The sequence below is a fragment of the Microcaecilia unicolor genome, chromosome 9, assembly GCF_901765095.1.
Source record: "Microcaecilia unicolor chromosome 9, aMicUni1.1, whole genome shotgun sequence".
Classification (NCBI taxonomy): domain Eukaryota; kingdom Metazoa; phylum Chordata; class Amphibia; order Gymnophiona; family Siphonopidae; genus Microcaecilia; species Microcaecilia unicolor.
The window spans coordinates 172,963,139-172,980,585 of NC_044039.1; the positions used below are offsets into that span (position 1 = coordinate 172,963,139).

General features: G+C 40.6%; 1 protein-coding gene and 1 long non-coding RNA gene across 5 annotated transcripts in view; one reads left to right on the forward strand and one right to left on the reverse strand.

Annotated features, from left to right (window-relative positions):
- The window catches only part of LOC115478085, a 28,474-nt gene extending 21,501 nt beyond the window's left edge, over positions 1 to 6,973 (reverse strand). For both annotated transcript variants that reach the window (XR_003943434.1, XR_003943435.1), the window contains exons 1-2: positions 6,913 to 6,973; positions 6,237 to 6,349 (exon numbers count right to left, since the gene is read on the reverse strand). This is a non-coding gene — a long non-coding RNA (uncharacterized LOC115478085). The remainder of the gene's footprint in view (positions 1 to 6,236; positions 6,350 to 6,912) is intronic.
- A 420-nt stretch (positions 6,974 to 7,393) lies between these two features.
- ARID4A (AT-rich interaction domain 4A) overlaps positions 7,394 to 17,447 on the forward strand; it is a 195,702-nt gene continuing 185,648 nt past the window's right edge. The window contains exons 1-4 of one of the 3 annotated variants that reach the window (XM_030214162.1): positions 7,394 to 7,488; positions 8,526 to 8,584; positions 11,074 to 11,184; positions 13,378 to 13,443. In XM_030214162.1, the coding sequence (XP_030070022.1) occupies positions 8,579 to 8,584; positions 11,074 to 11,184; positions 13,378 to 13,443 (183 nt within the window). In that variant the 5' untranslated portion in view covers positions 7,394 to 7,488; positions 8,526 to 8,578. Of the gene's footprint in view, positions 7,489 to 7,613; positions 7,633 to 8,525; positions 8,585 to 11,073; positions 11,185 to 13,377; positions 13,444 to 17,447 lie in introns of those variants that run through there. The other 2 variants (XM_030214163.1, XM_030214164.1) reach the window with 2 other exon arrangements.

The following is a 17,447-nucleotide window of genomic DNA, read 5'->3' on the forward strand; positions in this document are numbered from 1 at the left end:
AATGCATGCAACTTGGTATGTCTGGGGCACTATTTTAGTTAAGCATAGAAAATCAGAAATGAGGCATCCAGGTTGGATGTGCTTAGGGTAAGGAACTCATGACCATTTTACCATTTCCACATTTAGTTGCCCCATTTTACAAAACCTACTCTAACAAGTGCCATCAACTAGTGAGGCCACAATTTTAACGATTTAATTTTGGAAATGGAAATAAACTAGAATTGAGAATGATTCCCTTAATCCAGTAGTTCTTAATAAGCATGTTGGGGTACACTGGTATGTAATCAAGAAGCAGATACTCAAAACTCTGGCACTGTACTGAAGTGTAATAATACACAAACATTTTTTGGAATTTCCACTTTAACTATTCACTTATACAATGTATCCACTAAAAAGAATAGATTATTACAAACAATATATTTTGATCAAAATATATGTTTTTTTGCAATAAATAAGTTTGCAATAACCTATTCTTTTTATTTGGTCCACTTGTATCCCACATTTTCCTAGCTTATGCGGGCTCAATGTGGCTAAGTTACAAGAAAATTACATAATACAACAGGAGAAAATTGTTCCAGTAATAGGATACAAAGAAGTACAGAGGAGCGAAAATAAGAGAATACAGATGGGAAAACAGGAGCAACCAAGGAGAATCTGACAGAGGGTAAAGAGCAGGTAAACTACCAAAACAGGAAAAAAGGAGATTTAAACAAATAAGTTTAACAGTTTTTTAAAAGTTTGATGATCCGATGACTCTTTCAAGAGTCTCGGCAAAACATTCCAGGTTCATGGGCTGATGAACAAGAAGGAAGAAGCGTAGAGCGTCTTGTATTTCAGATTCTTGCATGAAGGACAGTGCAGGTTAAGATAAGTTCTAGATGACACCATGGAATTTCTTGCAGGCAAATCAATCAAATCATACATGTACACTGGTGCTTTGCCGTAAATGATCTTGTGAGTTAAGGCACAGATCTTGAAATCAATACGGTCCTTAATGGGAAGACAGTGAAGTCGCACACGAAGAGGTTGGGTACTGTCGAAGCGTGACTTACCAAAGAACAGTCTGGCTGCGGTGTTTTGAACTGTCTGGAGCTTCTTTAGAATATGGTGTGTACAACCAGCGAAAATGCCACTGCAGTAGTCGATGTGGCTTTTGACAGGAGTTGTTTGATGCATTTAAGCTTCCACAAAGACAAGAACATTTTCTTTGTTATTAGCTTAACGTGACTCAAGCAACAGATGGCTGTCCAGAGTGACCCCAAGAATTTTCAAGCTGTTTAAGATTGGGAGGGTAGTATCAGGAGTAACCAGAGCTTTGGGAATAGATTTGTTATGTTGTGAAGAAAAAACAATACGAGTTTTATCCTTATTGTGTTTAAATTTGAATGCATTTGCCCAGGATTCCATAAGCATTAGTGGATACACTGTACTGAAGTACGCCAAAGAAATACCACCGATCAGCACAGAACTCCCTAATGCTCAGCGCTAACGAGATGCAAATATAGGCACGCTCATTGCATTAAGGAATTTGGAGAATTGTGCCTGGCACATGCACTCAAGGGTTATGCATTAAGCACAGCTCTTCAGTGCATGTCCAGAGTGCCAGTGAGGAGGATGAAAGGAGATGAAGAGGTGCTGGTTGTCAGTGTAGCCGAGATACTTGCTTCTGAGCTTCAGGGCAATGTTTGCTAGGATTGAGGCCCACATTGCCCGGTCCCTCCAAGACATCAAAGATTGAAGGAAATAAGAGCTGCTGCAGGAGACTCATTCTAGAAAGAAGGGTGGGAATATGGCGAGCGTGATCATAAAAGGCACCTGGGTGCTGCTGGCTGCTTTTAGGTCTTTCACCTATGGTAAAATTATGCCTTACCTGCTGATAATTTTCTTTCCTTTAGTAGCAGCAGATGAATCCAAGAACTGGTGGGTTGTGTCCATCTACCAGCTCCAAGTTGGCATTAGGTTCAGGGCACTCTTCTTTGAGCATGGGAGCGAATCGCTAATGTCCTGATTTAAATGCATTTAGCATATTATTAGCAATATCCTTTGGAGAGCACATTCATCCCCATGCTGGAGCCCCCCAAAGTATTAAGTGCTAGCAAATGTGAGCAGCAGTCCAGCGCTATTAGCCTCTAGAACCCACATTTGCTTCTGAGCATCAGGGCCCAAGAGCTGGGAGGTGTCACCAAACATCTGACCAACAGCAAGCCCATGTTTCCCTTAAAAAACACATGTGCATACACTAAAGTGTGCAAAGCAGGGAACTGCGTACTTGAAATTCCCTGCAACATAATTCTGCTTCCTCTCACCTCCAATGATCATTGGAACTGCCAATTCAAGCTAAAAACTGCAGATCTGCTTTTCTCCTCCCTCCCACCAAATATCAGCACCTCTGCATCCTGAACTTACTACTACTACTATTTAGCATTTCTATAGCGCTACAAGGCATACACAAACCTAGAAGAAAGACAGTCCCTGCTCAAAGAGCTTACAATCTAATAGACAAGAAATAAATAAAGTAAGCAAATCAAATCAATTAATGTGAACGGGAAGGAAGAGAGGAGGGTAGGTGGAGGCGAGTGGTTACAAGTGGTTACGAGTCAAAAGCAATGTTAAAGAGGTGGGCTTTCAGTCTAGATTTAAAGGTGGCCAAGGATGGGGCAAGACGTAGGGGCTCAGGAAGTTTATTCCAGGCGTAGGGTGCAGCGAGACAGAAGGCGCGAAGTCTGGAGTTGGCAGTAGTGGAGAAGGGAACAGATAAGAAGGATTTATCCATGGAGCGGAGTGCACAGGAAGGGGTGTAGGGAAGGACGAGTGTGGAAAGATACTGGGGAGCAGCAGAGTGAGTACATTTATAGGTTAGTAGAAGAAGTTTGAACAGGATGCCAAAACGGATAGGGAGACAGTGAAGGGTCTTGAGGAGAGGGGTAGTATGAGTAAAGCGACCCTGGCGGAAGATGAGACGGGCAGCAGAGTTTTGAACCAACTGGAGAGGGGAGAGGTGACTAAGTGGGAGGCCAGCAAGCAGATTGCAGTAGTCTAAACGAGAGGTGACAAGGGTGTGGATGAGGGTTTTGGTAGAGTGCTCGGAAAGAAAGGGGCGGATTTTAAGGATGTTGTAAAGAAAAACGACAGGTCTTGGCAATCTGCTGGATATGAGCAGAGAAGGAGAGAGAAGAGTCAAAGATGACCCCAAGGTTTCGAGCTGAGGAGACAGGGAGAATGAGAGAGCCATCAACAGAAATAGAAAACGGGGGGGGAAATGAGAAGCTCGGTTTTGGTCATATTTAATTTCAGGTGGCGTTGAGACATCCAGACAGCAATGTCAGACAAGCACGCTGAAACTTTGGTTTGGATGCAAGGTGAGATATCAGGGGTAGAAAGGTAGATTTGGGAGTCATCAGCATAGAGATGGTAGGAAAAGCCATGGGATGAGATTAATGAACCAAGGGAAGAAGTGTAGATAGAAAAGAGGAGGAGACCAAGAACAGAACCCTGAGGTACGCCGACAGGCAGATGGGTAGAAGTAGAAGAGGATCCACCAGAGTGAACACTAAAGGTGCGGAGGGAGAGGTAGGAAGAGAACCAGGAAAGGACAGAGCCCTGGAATCCAAGTGAGGACAGGGTATCGAGAACTTATCTATGCTGTCACCAACGTTGGCTGGAAATGCTACATCCTGCTCTTTCTCCCCTTTAGTCATGATCACCACTGCCCGTTTGCCCCAGAAAGGAGAGGTCCTGCTCCATCCCCTGGGCAGCAAGATTAATGCCACGGGTAGCCGCAGAGAATGAGAAGGCCCAAGGAGTCCCTTTCCGCAGGCTCTCTACTATTCTGCCAACTCCAATTGGGTAGAGAAGGTAAGGGTTTTTTTTTTTTTTTTAATTCATTTTGAAAAGCTTATAAATTAAACATCAAGTAAATACTACTACTTTTACAGCAAAACTGGTATGGGGAAGAAAATTTTGAATACTGACAAAGGATCTACCTTCCCATAACCAATTAATCTCCCAACTCCACAATAAATGGATCTAATAGTCACGAACAAATATGGAAACTTAAGGAAAAATAAAGAAAAAGGGGAAAAAGCGATGTAGTTAATGGAAAGAGTGGCCTTATAATTTCTCTAATGCCCTTCAATCCACTCCTAGAGTGTCACCAGCAACTCTTAGCAACTAGAAAAGATAACAGGTCCCAAAAAACAAACATACTGGCAGATAAAAATATACTTAAGAGGAATTTTAAGTAAAATGAAGCACCTTACTGAAGTACACTTGGTCTTAATAACAAAACCGTCGTGTTTATGAGTTTCATATATCACGAAATAAAGGACACTAACTCCTCTGAAGGTACTACCCCTACATTTAAAATAATGTATTACCCCTAAATTTAAAATATTGTTTTGTTGCCCAAAGTCATAATTGTACAGAATGAATATCTGCTTCTTGAGTAGACTAACAGTAATGTCTTCTAGCTTCCCCTGAGCTTTCCTCTTAGATGGAAGATGGAACTGCAGTATCTCCTCAAGTCAACTGAAGAACATTACACCATTTCCTTCAGAAATGTTGTCCTATCTGTGGGGAAAATTCACAAACCTTACATTTACACAAATTTCAACTTTTTTCAAATGTTATATCCACATCAAGAGTGGGTTTCATAATAGAAGTCTGAATAACTTGAACCTGATTTAAATTCTGCAGAATTTTCTCCATTTCAGGTTGTATAATAGAACTATTTATTTCACATCATCCCAAACATCCCTAAATCAGTCATCTGAGACTTAATTTTGAACTGGGAAAATAACCTTAGCCAAATCTGAACTACAGTGCCATAATCGCATCTAGCAACATTAATGCCAGTTTACCCAGAAAAATCTCTGGCAAACAAATAAGCAGATATGCTTCCAGAAGCTGACAGTATCAATTTCTCACCAACTGCTTCACAGTCACAGAATATAAGCCTTCCTTCAGGTTGTTCACCTTTACTCTCAGTTTGGCGCAATTCCGCAGCATAATTCCACACCAGTGGTGCCTCTCGACCTGGAAGAATTCTTTCTCCGCCTTTGTCCTGTGGGCATTCTTGCTCAGGCCTCCGATGGTTCCCAAATCAAACTTGCTGCACATGGCTGGGGAAGAGGAGTCATCTGATCTGTGCTTAGATGGCTTGTCACCAGTAGAGCTCTCCATCTCTCCAAAGGGGAGAGATCTAAGCAGGGCACCTGAAATGGTTTCGTTGAGCTTGCTTCCTCATGGATCACAAATCCATTAATTGGCCCTAACATGAGTGCAAAAGTAGGCTGCACAGAACAGCTAGCTTATTTGAAATGTTCTGTGTTACTTCAAAGTATTTAGCAGTAGAAGGATTCTGTGTTGCACTTACTGAGGTAATACTGGATTTTTTTGGGGGGGGGAGGGAGGTGACAGCAATGCTGATTTCTTTGGGGTGGGGGGGCAGAGGGGGCAATCTGTAAAGGAAATATTCTTCCTCTGCTCTGTATAAACACTAAATTGAGGCTGACAGTAAGGTTTGTGTGAATTTCTCTACTACTGAATTGTATATGCATAGAAAAATTATGAACTGCACATCATTACTAAAATGAGCAAAGCTTAAAAGTGTGAACCCCCCCCCCCAAGTTTAATAATTCTGATTAAAAAAAAATGTATTAGCTTCCTGTACATCACAACTACATTCAAATCTTTGAGCTTTTCTTGAGTTGAGTCACATACTATAGTGATCCTTATGACAATCCTGACAAACTATGCTGTGTGATGCAACAGAAACAAAGGTGAGAACCACTCTAATCCCTTGTATAAAAGCCCTGGCTAAATTAAGCACTTTTCTAAACAAAGTAGTCCCTATGTAAAATGGGGAAGTACATGTATACGTTTATGGGGACGAAATCTTTACATAGTGTAGACAACAGCTTTCTGAGTCAATACTGACAGTGTGCGCTCCCCTTCTCTCTATATACACAGACAAACTCATTTACATGGGAATATATTTCCTAAACAACGGTCCTGGTATTCGAACCAGAGATTAAGCAATAATTTTCTTAAAATGAAAATACTTAAATAGATATGCTGAAAGAATGTAAGCTTTGTGAGGTATTTAACCTTTTATTGTCACTACGCTGCAGAAATCTAGACAACTTGTCTACGCTGGCATGGCTACTCAATTCCCCAGACTTCTGTGAAGGGGTAGAAGTACATTAACTACTTGTAGGAACCAGTTAAGTTCATACCTCTAGTAAATGGATGTTAGGTGCCGTTTGGCGCGCATCGTTATTAGACTCTTCATTCCCTCCAATAACGAAATTACACGTGAATCCTCAATTATGAACCCATAGCATTTAACCTTGATAGTTGAAAGAAGCACAGATTTGAAACAGTTCCACACCACTAAACTGCGTTTTTGTTTACGAAACGCAAACTAGCTTAAATATCATGATTTCTTTAAACTACTCAAATATTACTATACGCAAGTATCAAATTCATGGGTAATATGTAATTAACAGAAACAACGGAGATGCAATGGGGCTGTAAATGCGACACAAAGTATCCGCTTCCAGCGCTCAGAAACAAACACATGAAAAATATGGGAAGCGAGCGACGAACACCAAAGCGATGATAGAGCCAAGCTCCGCCCGCTGTAATATGAAACAGCACCCCGGCAGGCCTGCTACTCCGTCACAGCTTCCGGCTACGTAACGAAGAGTAGGCAAAAAGTCCGCCCCCAGCCAAAAGCTCCATGGACGTCGCCAACGAATAGCCTTCATTTGACCTTTCAGGTTTTATTTTTCCCACTTCACTGTGCTTAGAAAAGCAATCTCTCGCTAGCTCAATATTGCCCCAGAGCTTGTGCTAATTGTTAGAATACTATTTATTGCAAACGGATAATAATGTGAAAGAAAAACGCACCTTATTACAATCATGGCCTTCTCTCCAAGCACCCTTCCTTCTCGAACGTAAAATGGGAAAGATCAAATACAAAATGGCGCCTCGCACTTTTACCGGCGCAAGCGCGATGTCTTAAAACCCTGCCCCTCCTCCTGCAAGGCCCCATAGCTGTAGCTCCTCTTAACTTAGTTCCGTTTCTATGTAACCATTTCACCAATCATTAACTGGGGCCTGCCTTCGTTTACCCTATCCCGCCAATTACCATACCCAAAAGCAACATCCGGTTTTGTTTCGGCCACTCAAAGCCCGAGGAAGTCTGACTTAATATAGGATACCCAATCCACTTTTTCCACTAAAGTCCCACCAATCGTAAGTCGAGCCTTGCTTACCTGCGCCGTTTTTGGCCTATGAACATTTGCGGAGCGACGTAGCCAATGGAAATCCCAGTCTCAAGCCGCCAATCAGGGTTTCCGAAAGCGCCTTCGGCGTAATAATGGCCCAATCGGATTTCGAGAAGTACTGCTCCAGTTCAACAGCTTGTTATTTCGTTTATTGCTCGCAATTCTGTGCGAGTGGGGAGTAGAGGTAGGCGAGTATGTAAGTGAACTTTTGTTGATTTCTTTTCTAAAATGGTTTGGCTGGTGGTTGGTGTTTGACAGGCGATGCGCCGCCAGCTGCTTGAGGGTGCGTAGCTTTGGCGCCCTGGCTGACAGCAGCTTACTTCTTTACAGGAGTTTAAAGGTATGTCGTGGTGTAGGCAATTGAATGGCAAGCAGCTGCAACTCCAGCACTTCTTCTTTCTGTAAGAGAGAGAAAAGTAAAGCTTGGGTTGTTTACCCCGAAGGGGGTGCCCTGTTAAAAATGCCTGCGAGTTTCTGGGGACCGGGGGGGTGTGTGGTGGAGGATAGGAGGGAGGGAGAGAGGGAGTTACCGTTGCTCTGCTGCTGCGTCTTAAGTTTTTTAATCGCTGCCATAGAGGGAAAAGCCCTGGTGTTGGGCTATCGCCGTCAGTGGTGGCGCCCAGTTGAAAGGAGGTTCTCCCCTACAGGCGCTAGCTTGGGCTTTCGGGGGGCCTGCGAGCTGTGCGGCATGGCCCTTGTTTATTTGCAGCGCTGCCTGTACGGAGTCTGACATGGTGCAAAGAGAGAGAGAGAAGGTGGAGGGAGCAATGGCGACGTGACACACCGTCGGGACGAGGGAGCGGGAAGCGGCAGTTCAGCTCCTCGCTTCTCCCCCCACCCACCTCCTCCGTCCTCCGAACCCATTCCTCACCAAAGAAAAATCAGTAACAACAACAACGACCACCACCACCTCCCTGCTAGCACTTTAGAAGTCGCTTGCCGGAGCTTCTTTGAAATCCACCCAGACCAATTGCAGGAAGTGGAGCCCTGATCCACTTGATTGAGCGTTCGGAAAACACACCGAACCCTCCCCGCTCAATTACGGCAAATTACCAAAAATAATAACCCCCCACCCCCACCCCAATTCTTCAGAGCAGCAAAACTCGTATGCAGTGGTGTTGGGAGGTTTTCTTGATTAAAAAGTCGAGTTTTTAATGACGTTAGCCATATGGCTTTCTGTAAACAATAACACATATTGATTTCTTTCTGGATTTTTTTGATCTTTTTTTTAAGTAATTGCGGTGAAACGAAGTGTTCGAGCTGGAATCCATCAAATAACCTTTAAGATGAAGGTAAGTGGAGCTGTGATGTGGATACCAAAGAGCTATTGGAGGAAAGGCGGTGGAGGATTAGCTTGTTCATTTCCGATTTCTTTTATTTATTTAAAAAAGACATCGAGCCATGCTGAGAGAGGCACATGCCGGTCTAAAATCTACCTCAGTGCTCTGTTTCCCAGTGTACTGTGGTTAGAGTTTGTTGGTTCACAAACTAAAGTTGTTAGTCCAGTGAAGTAATTTAAAACGTGAAAATGGAGTTTAGGTTTCTTTTGCTTTTTTATTGTGTATGATATTTTGATTTGGGGCACAGAAATGCTGGTATTTTACCTGTATCATTTTCCTCACCTAATGCAGTTTTTTAAGGTGAAGTATAAGTAAGACTTGTTTCTGTAAGTAGGCTTAGAGACTGCTAATATCTCTTGTATGTTGCTGTTTGAGGTTATGGAGCTATTTATGCAAAAACTTTTATCATGGGAAGTTGAAACTATACTTCATTCCCACAATTTATATTGACCACTGCTTTTTTTTTTTAAGTTTCTTTAGTCCATAAGCAGATTTTTTTCCCCAAAAGGTAGCATATATTTTCATAAGTGATGAATGGAAGTTCCTTCTTTGGTTAGATCTGGGCTACATATATACCAGATTCTGAAAGGAGCTATGATGTGTACAAGGAGATGGTATTGTAGTAATTGTTACATGGGAGGAAATAAAAAAAAAATGGGAAAAAGTATTTATAAAGGAATGCTCATGGCACAGAAGCTGTACTATGATTTTGCTCAGAATAGGCTGGAAACCCAAGGGACCAGGGAGAAAGATTTCGGCCAGCAGTACAGGTAGAAAATTTACAAGAAACCTAGACATTGATCACGGAGCAGAACAGTTACAAAAAAGCACTTTTATCTTTTATGGAGGAAAAAGACTGGGCCCATCTAGTAAAATGTTTTCCATGAAGCTGTTACTAAATCTTGCATTTATCAATATGAGCTCCAGAACTGAATGTAAATATTAGGCAAAAAAATTATTCATAAAGATGGAATTCATTTCCTTCCCTGCTTAAATTTTTCTCTTACCTTTGACTGCTGTGAAGTAGGTGACATCCAGCAGGTCTAATCTTTGTACCTAACATTGATTAGATTGATCTGTAGATGTCCCTTCTATTTTTGAGGCTCTCTCTTGATTCTTAGTCAAGTAAATCTCGATTTTTTTTTTTTTACATTTAAATCTTTTTATTAAAGTATAAAAATGAATATGTTGTTCAACTGTTGTGTATACATTTACAAAAAGAAAACAATAATGACAATGAGCAACTATAATAAACCCTCCCACCACTATCTACCCTTCCAACCCCAACAAAAGCTGACTTTTACTACCCCAAGAAATCTTTTTTTTTTTTTTTTAATTTATAAATTTTTATTAAACAACCAGTTTAGCAACATGCTGGAGCCACTGTCTCCAATAACATTCCAGAATTCAATTATTTTAACAGTTTTCTCCAACCATATTTTCTCCCCTTACCCTTTATATCCCAATTAGCCCCCCCCCCCCCCCCCATAACTTTTGATTTCAAGTTAATTGTAGGTAGGGTAGTTGCACTGTGCTTGGTTTATGCTGGTGTTAAAACTATTTGAGTTTAGTTCCTTTGTTTTCTTGACATTAGTGAAATCCTGTTAATGCTAGTATTGAATGGTTGTGGATTGTACTCCATTATGTTTCTACAAAACGAAGACCTTATAAAAATTGTTCCCCAGAACAGCATTTTATATGCTCAGTTAGGTTGTTTCAAAATTGCCATAGTCCAAGGTATCTGTGTGTACAAAGTCAGCACACACAAAAAAACATAGCACTTTATGTTGGTGACATACACATAGCTGCTCATTTTCAAAGCACATGGACTTTTGTTTAGGCACTTTTGAAGTGTCCATCTGCTACAAATGTCCAAATCCTGATTTTTGGATGTTATGAACAGGATGTCCCAGTTCTGTCTTGATATGTTCTTTCAAAAAATGCCCCTCTGTAGTTTTTCCAGGACAGGAGAGTAGATTGAGGAGGGACAGGATTGACACACGTTCTATTAAAAAAAAAAAAAAAAAAATCTTATACTGATACACAATTGCTATGCCTTGGAACCTGTGTGTGCACTTACTTTTCCTGAGAGAATTTGATAAAGACCATACGCACAAGTATGTCTTATCTATGTGCCTTGATACCCTAGGTGCCATGATAAAAAAAAATTACCTTGCATGTGTCTCATAATCAAACTATGCAGTCTAGTATGCTTCTACTGTAGGATACAGTCTTTTTATTGGTGCTGCTGGATTGGCAAGTAGAAATGTCCCAGTTGCTGATCTGTTAACCACATTGGATTAGACCTTTATCCGGTCGGCATTTACATGGAAAACTGACTGCATCTGAGTTTCAAGCAGTGAGTGAAGAAAGAGGGGAAAGCTTAAGTTTTGTAGATGTTCTTAAAAATATGTTTACTTATGTATGTTTGTCATTCTCAGGCAGCAGATGAACCTGCCTATCTGACAGTGGGGACTGATGTCAGTGCCAAGTACCGCGGTGCCTTCTGTGAGGCAAAGATTAAAACTGTGAAAAGACTGGTGAAAGTTAAGGTAGGTTGCCACACAACAGGCTAGCTTGCTAAGGGATTGCAGTTTGTGTAGTATGTTCATTTTCAGCTGTCTTTCTGTTTTGGATAAAAAAAAGGCAAGCCAAATTAAAGGACAGTCATTTTAAATATTGATTTTCATTTAATTAATAATTAACTTGCCCTTGTTTCTTGAAAATACTATTTGCAGTGATGTTACAAAACATTTCCTACTCTGTCAAAAGTTCTTAGATGTATAGAAAACTGTGCTGTGCTCAGACCTATATCTCAAAATATTGTTATCGTACAGAGCTCAAACTGTGTAGATTAACCCTCCCCCTTTAATAAGCCGTGCAGCAATGCCAACACTGCCCATTCAAAGTGAATGGGCTGTGCCAGTATTAGTGCACGGCAGCCGCTAGCTCAGCATTCTGAAATAATGTTAACGCTAAAAGTTTGTCTTGGATAATGAGAAATTGAGAACACTTTTTCTGTAAATTTGCATGTTAAAAAAAAACCCCCAAACTTTGGTAGCCTTCCTGACCCCACCTTGAAAACCTTTATTACCTTTCATACAGATAAGAGTAATTGTATTTTTATTATAATAATTCCTTTAGATATCATCTGTTGTGAATTTTTTAGTAACAATTAGTGGAGATTTTTTTTTTTGTCTTTTTGACCTAGCAGTATTTTTAGGCTCCCAACCTGGACAGAGCCAGAGCTGGGATCATAGCTACATGAGCCTTCATTTGTTCCACCTAGGCATTTTCCTCATCTCACTTTACATTATTTGGTCTAATCGTTAGAGACAGTCCTTGAGCAGGGGCCTTGCACTAAGGCTGTGTCTGGGAACCTGCAATTATAGAGCCTAAATGTGGCTGCTGGGTGTTGCTATTATACGAGGACTGACTCTCCCTGTATGTTCACTAGGGGATTATGAGGGTGTCTCTGCAGCATCCCCAGCCCCTTGTGCCATACTGGGAAAGACCAAAGGTCCATCAAGCCCAGCGTCCTGTTTCCAACAGTGGCCAATCCAGGTCACAAATACCTGGCAAGGTCCCAAAAAAGTACAAAACATGTTATACTGCTTATCCCAGAAATAGTGGATTTTCCCCAAGTCCATCCATTTAATAATGGTCTATGGACTTTTCCTTTAGGAAGCTGTCCAAACCTTTTTTTAAACTCTGCTAAGCTAACCACCTTTACCACATTCTCTGGTAACAAATTCCAGAGCTTAATTACACGTTGAGTGAAGAAATATTTTATCCGATTCGTTTTAAATTTACTACATTGTAGTATCATCGCATGCCCCCTAGTCCTAGTATTTTTGGAAAGTGTAAACAGACACTTCACATCTACCCGTTCAACTCCACTCATTATTTTTGTTTTATTTTTGTGTAACAAACTCATAAGTCGCACTGTTGCTGTGAGGCATAACATAGTAATGTTATTTGAGCCTGTGTCAGTTGCACATTCCTCCATCTGTCATGTTTTTAGAAGTATCCAATTGCTCATAAAGCAATTAAAGACACAATACAACAACAAAAGTATGTTTTGTGTCTCTTTACTTTAGCAGAAACAGCTGGGGAAACCTCCAAAAGCAGCCACAGTTACTATTAGCGGCTATTAGATAGTTATTGAAAGAATGATAATGCATCTTTTGAGAATTCTACAGACCAACCCTTTTAAGTCAGTGGGTCCCAAATCTGTCCCGACTAGAGAGTTGCACGGGGACAGAAATTTCACTCGTGTCTGCTGGAATAGCCTCCGTCCATGCCTGTCCTGTGTGCTAAAATAACTCAACAGTAGCCCATGTTGATAACTTCCCGTCAGTGCTTATAGGGATTTCAGTGCTATTAACCATACCATTAATTATTTTAGTGCTCTTATAATTGTCATGGCACAAGGATAGGTAGGCTGGCCTGGCACTACACTTCTATGGGAACCCCACAGGACCTGCATCCATCCCCGCGGCAGACCTGTGGACCTAGAGAAGATCCATGCCAGAGCTGCTGGGTTCCCGTTAACCCCATTCTTGTGCAGCTCTCTAGTCCCAAGGCACCCTCGGCCACTTAGAGTGTAAGAATAGCAACATTGCTATCTCAGTTGGCTGAAGGTCCCTTAGGAAAGGTTTGGGAGCAACTGCTGTAAGTAAATAGTTGAAAAATTTGTGTTTCTGTGTGGAGTCAAAATCATGTTGTTGCAAAATATTTTTCAGGTGATATTAAAACAGGATAATTCCACACATCTAGTCCAAGATGACCAAGTAAAAGGCCCTTTGAGGGTATGTATACTGAATGACTAAAGTAAAAATGTATAATTTGAACTTGGATAAACTCTTCATGTTTGTGTCTTTGGTAAACTAATTGTCTTTTAGTATTAAGAGCTCAGCTTTGGAAACAGCAATACTAAAATTTTATAGAGGATATAGAAACAGAAAAAAAAAGAAGGCAGATATGGCTCATCCAGTCTGTGCATCCCTTCCATCTGCTCTCCCTTTAGAGATCCTATATACTTGTCCCAGACTTTCTTGAATTCAAATACAATTCGTCTCCACCAGGAGGTCATTCCACAAGATTTCCACTAATTCATCACTCTATCCTTGAAGTATTTCCTCACATTTCTTCTGTTCTCTTTCACCATCATCCTATGCCTCCTTATTCCAGAGCTTTCTTTCAATTTGAGACTCACCTCCCATGCATTTATGCCACATAGGTATTTAAATGTCTCTATTGTATCTCCCCTTTCTTGCCTTGCCTTCCAAAGTATATACTATGAAATGATAGACACGCGGTAACCACGGGTACGGGGACAGCCATTGTTGGGGTTGGAAGGGTAGAGGGGGTTTTGGGGTATTTCAGTTGCTCGTTGTTTTCTATTTGTGATTTATAAACAGTTGTACAGAATATTGTTCCTTTTTATACTTTTAATAAAAATATTTAAATATAAAGTCATAAGTGTTTGAGGCTTGTGCAGATAGGGACAGAGCCGGCGGGGATGGGGACAAACTTTGTGTCCCGTGTCATTCTCTAGTATATGCGTATTTTTTACAACAACAAAGACCGCTGACATTTTAGTAGCCACCCTCTGGACCGACTCTATCCTGTTTATCTTTTTGAGTGTGGTCTCCAGAATTGTACACAATATTCTAAATGAGGTCTCACAGGGGCATCATTACCTCCTTTTTCCTAGTGGCCGTTTTTCTCCCTATGCACCCAAGCATCCTTCTAGCTTTCGCTGTTGCCTTTTCTACCTATTTAGCCACCATTACATACGATTACACATAAGTCTCGCACCTCTTTTGTACAGAAAAGTTCTTCACCCCCTAAACTGTACCATCCCCTCGGATATTTGCAGCCCAAATGTATAACCCTGCATTAATTTTTTTTTTCATTTTTTAGCATTAAATCTTAGCAGCCAAATTCCAGACCATTCTTCAAGCTTCGCTAGGTCCTTCCTCATGTTATCCACACCATCAGGGGTGTCTATACCCCATTGCAGATTTTCTTATCACTCGCAAAGAGACAAACCTTACCAGACAGCCCTACAGCAATATTACTTACAAAAATGTTAAAAAGAACGGGCCCAGGAACTGAACCTTGTGGCACACTGCTGGTAACATTCCTTTGCTCACAGTGAGCTTAATTTACCACTACCCTCTGTTGCCTTCCATTCAACCAGTTCCTAACCCAGTTAGTCAATTCAGGGCTCAAACTGAGGGCACTCAGTTTATTTATTAGTCATCTATGTGGAACCATGTCAAAGGGTTTGCTAAAATCTAAATATACCACATCTGGCAATCTCCCTCAATCCAACTGTTCAGTCAGAGAAACCAGTCAGATTTGTCTGATAAGATCTGCCTCTACTTGAAACTGTAGAGGAATCCATTGGATTCCAAAAATGTTTCTATTAATTTACTTACTACGTAAGTCAGACTCACCTCTTCTGTATTTGTGGGGAGGGACCACACTTGCCCTTCAGTCTTCCGGGAGTACTCTCGAGTCTACAGAAACATTGAAAAGGCCAGCCAGTGGGGCCGCAAGAACTTCCCTAAGTTTCTTCAGTTCCCTCAGATGTATGCTATGTGGCCTCATTACTTTGTTCACCTTTAATTTAGATGATCCTCATGAACACAGTCATCTGAAAATTGTTCATGGACTACCACACCTCCGTTCCTATTTGTGTTTGTCTTCTGTGGTGCTGCTTCTAGCCCTTCAGCTGTGAACACAGAACAGAAATATTTGTTATGCAATTCCGCCTTATCTTTATCAGCTTCTACATATTCCTCCTGTTCGCCTTTTAGTCTCACAATGCTACTTTTGCACTTCCTCGTATCATTAAAACATCTAAAAATGTCTTGTCCCTCCCCATTTTACCATATTGGCCATTTTTCTTCCATTAAAATTTTTGCTTTCCTGACTACTCTACCAGCTTCTCTTTTCCAGATATTGTTGCCTGTCTTCCTCTTTCTGTGATATCTTGTAATTTATGAAGTCTACCCTTTTTCCTTTTCTTTTTAGCTACTACTTTTGAGAAGCAAAGCGGCCTTTTTCTCTTACTTTTATTTACTTTCCTTACAAAAAGGTTTGTGGCCCTTAAAATAGCTCCTTTTAGTTTTGCCCACTGCTTTCCTATTTCTTCCTGATGTTCCCATCCAAATAACTCCTTGAGGTAATCCCACATCTGAATAAAGTTAGGTGTGAGTTCCATTACCAACCACTGGAATAATTCTCCATATAGACAATCCAGAATCTCCCTACTTCTAGAAGATCCCACAGTAGGGATATTCCAATTAACACCTGGCATATTAAAATTGCCTATTAGTAGTACTTCCCTTTTCACAGCTATATTTTGAATGTCTTAAATCTCTGTCCATTTCTTCCTTACCCTGTAGGTTCTGCAGTTGTGTAGCTTTAATCTTTAACGTATATAGTTCCAATCCCCATACCCTGTCTTTTCTGAACAAATTATAGCCCAGTATAATTATATTCCAGTCCTAGTTCTCTGTGGGCCACATCTCTGTGACCGTCTTGCAGGAAAGTGGTTCATGGGCTACCAAACACCTAGGATATCGGAAAGCTTGCTGGTTTGCCAAACTTTTAAAAATGTTTAGTCTGATGGACCCTCTAAAATTTCTTTTACCCATATTCTAATAGGATTATGTACAGTATGTCAACTAGGTCAAGATATTGATTTCTGGTTTCCAGTTCATAACACCATCTCACTTATCTGTTTTTTTCTAAAGTTTATCAAAGTCTAGGTCTATGATATAAGAACAGCTAGAAGTAAAAAGCTTCATATTTTAATATGGAAAATGTTTGGAATTTTGAAAGCAGTCCTGCACTAAAAGTCCCAGGTTCACAAGAATTTAATATAACTCAATAGATGTACTGTTTTGACTTTGGTATGCATATTTTCAAGCAGTATGTAGTTGGGTAAATAAGAGGGTAATTCTCCCCTTTTTTTTAAGTGTATTTTTTACTGCTATAAACGTTTCTTACAGTAAGAGCTGGAATGGACCTTAAAAGAGAGATTACATAGTGCTACTGCTGCAGTGTTCCAGGCATGTCTAAGTGGTAGCAACAGATCCAAATGATTAAAAAAGTGAATGACCAAATCAGTCTCCGTTCTGAAGCTTGGGCGAGCATTGCAACAAGTAGATGCACAAGTATAAGAGGAGACAATATGCAAAATTCATTGTAGAATAGAACCAGTAAATGAGAAAATAATTGACTGATACACAAAAATGGTAGATAATTGATAGCTGGGAAAGAAATTTGATATAAGGAAACTATTTCGATCTTGTGCTAAAGGAGAACAGCACAGGATCTTAATAGTTTTAGCACCAAACTGTTCTGTACAGCAGATGAAAAGATCAGTTCTTGAAATGTCAAGAGATGCAATTGGAGACTAGGTGAATGTGGCAGAAAATACATAAATTGGTCTAATTGTATTAACATCATAAGAATAGCCATAGTGGGTCAGACCAATGATCCATCTAGCCCAGTATCCTGCTTCCAACAGTGGCCAGTCAAGGTCACAAGTACTTGGCAGGAACCCAATTAGTAGCAACATTGTGCCTACAGGATTGACTTTTAAAAACTTCTAAGCAGACTTGATATGTTTGAGCATATTACACCAGAAGGGAGCTCCCTTTGTCACAACTTGAGTCATATTTAAAGAACACTAGCATTAAGTTTGATTTCATATCCTACATACCCTATCTTGCAGTGCATATAAGACATGTTATAGAGACATTAATGCAGAAAAATTACTTTGATATCTAGT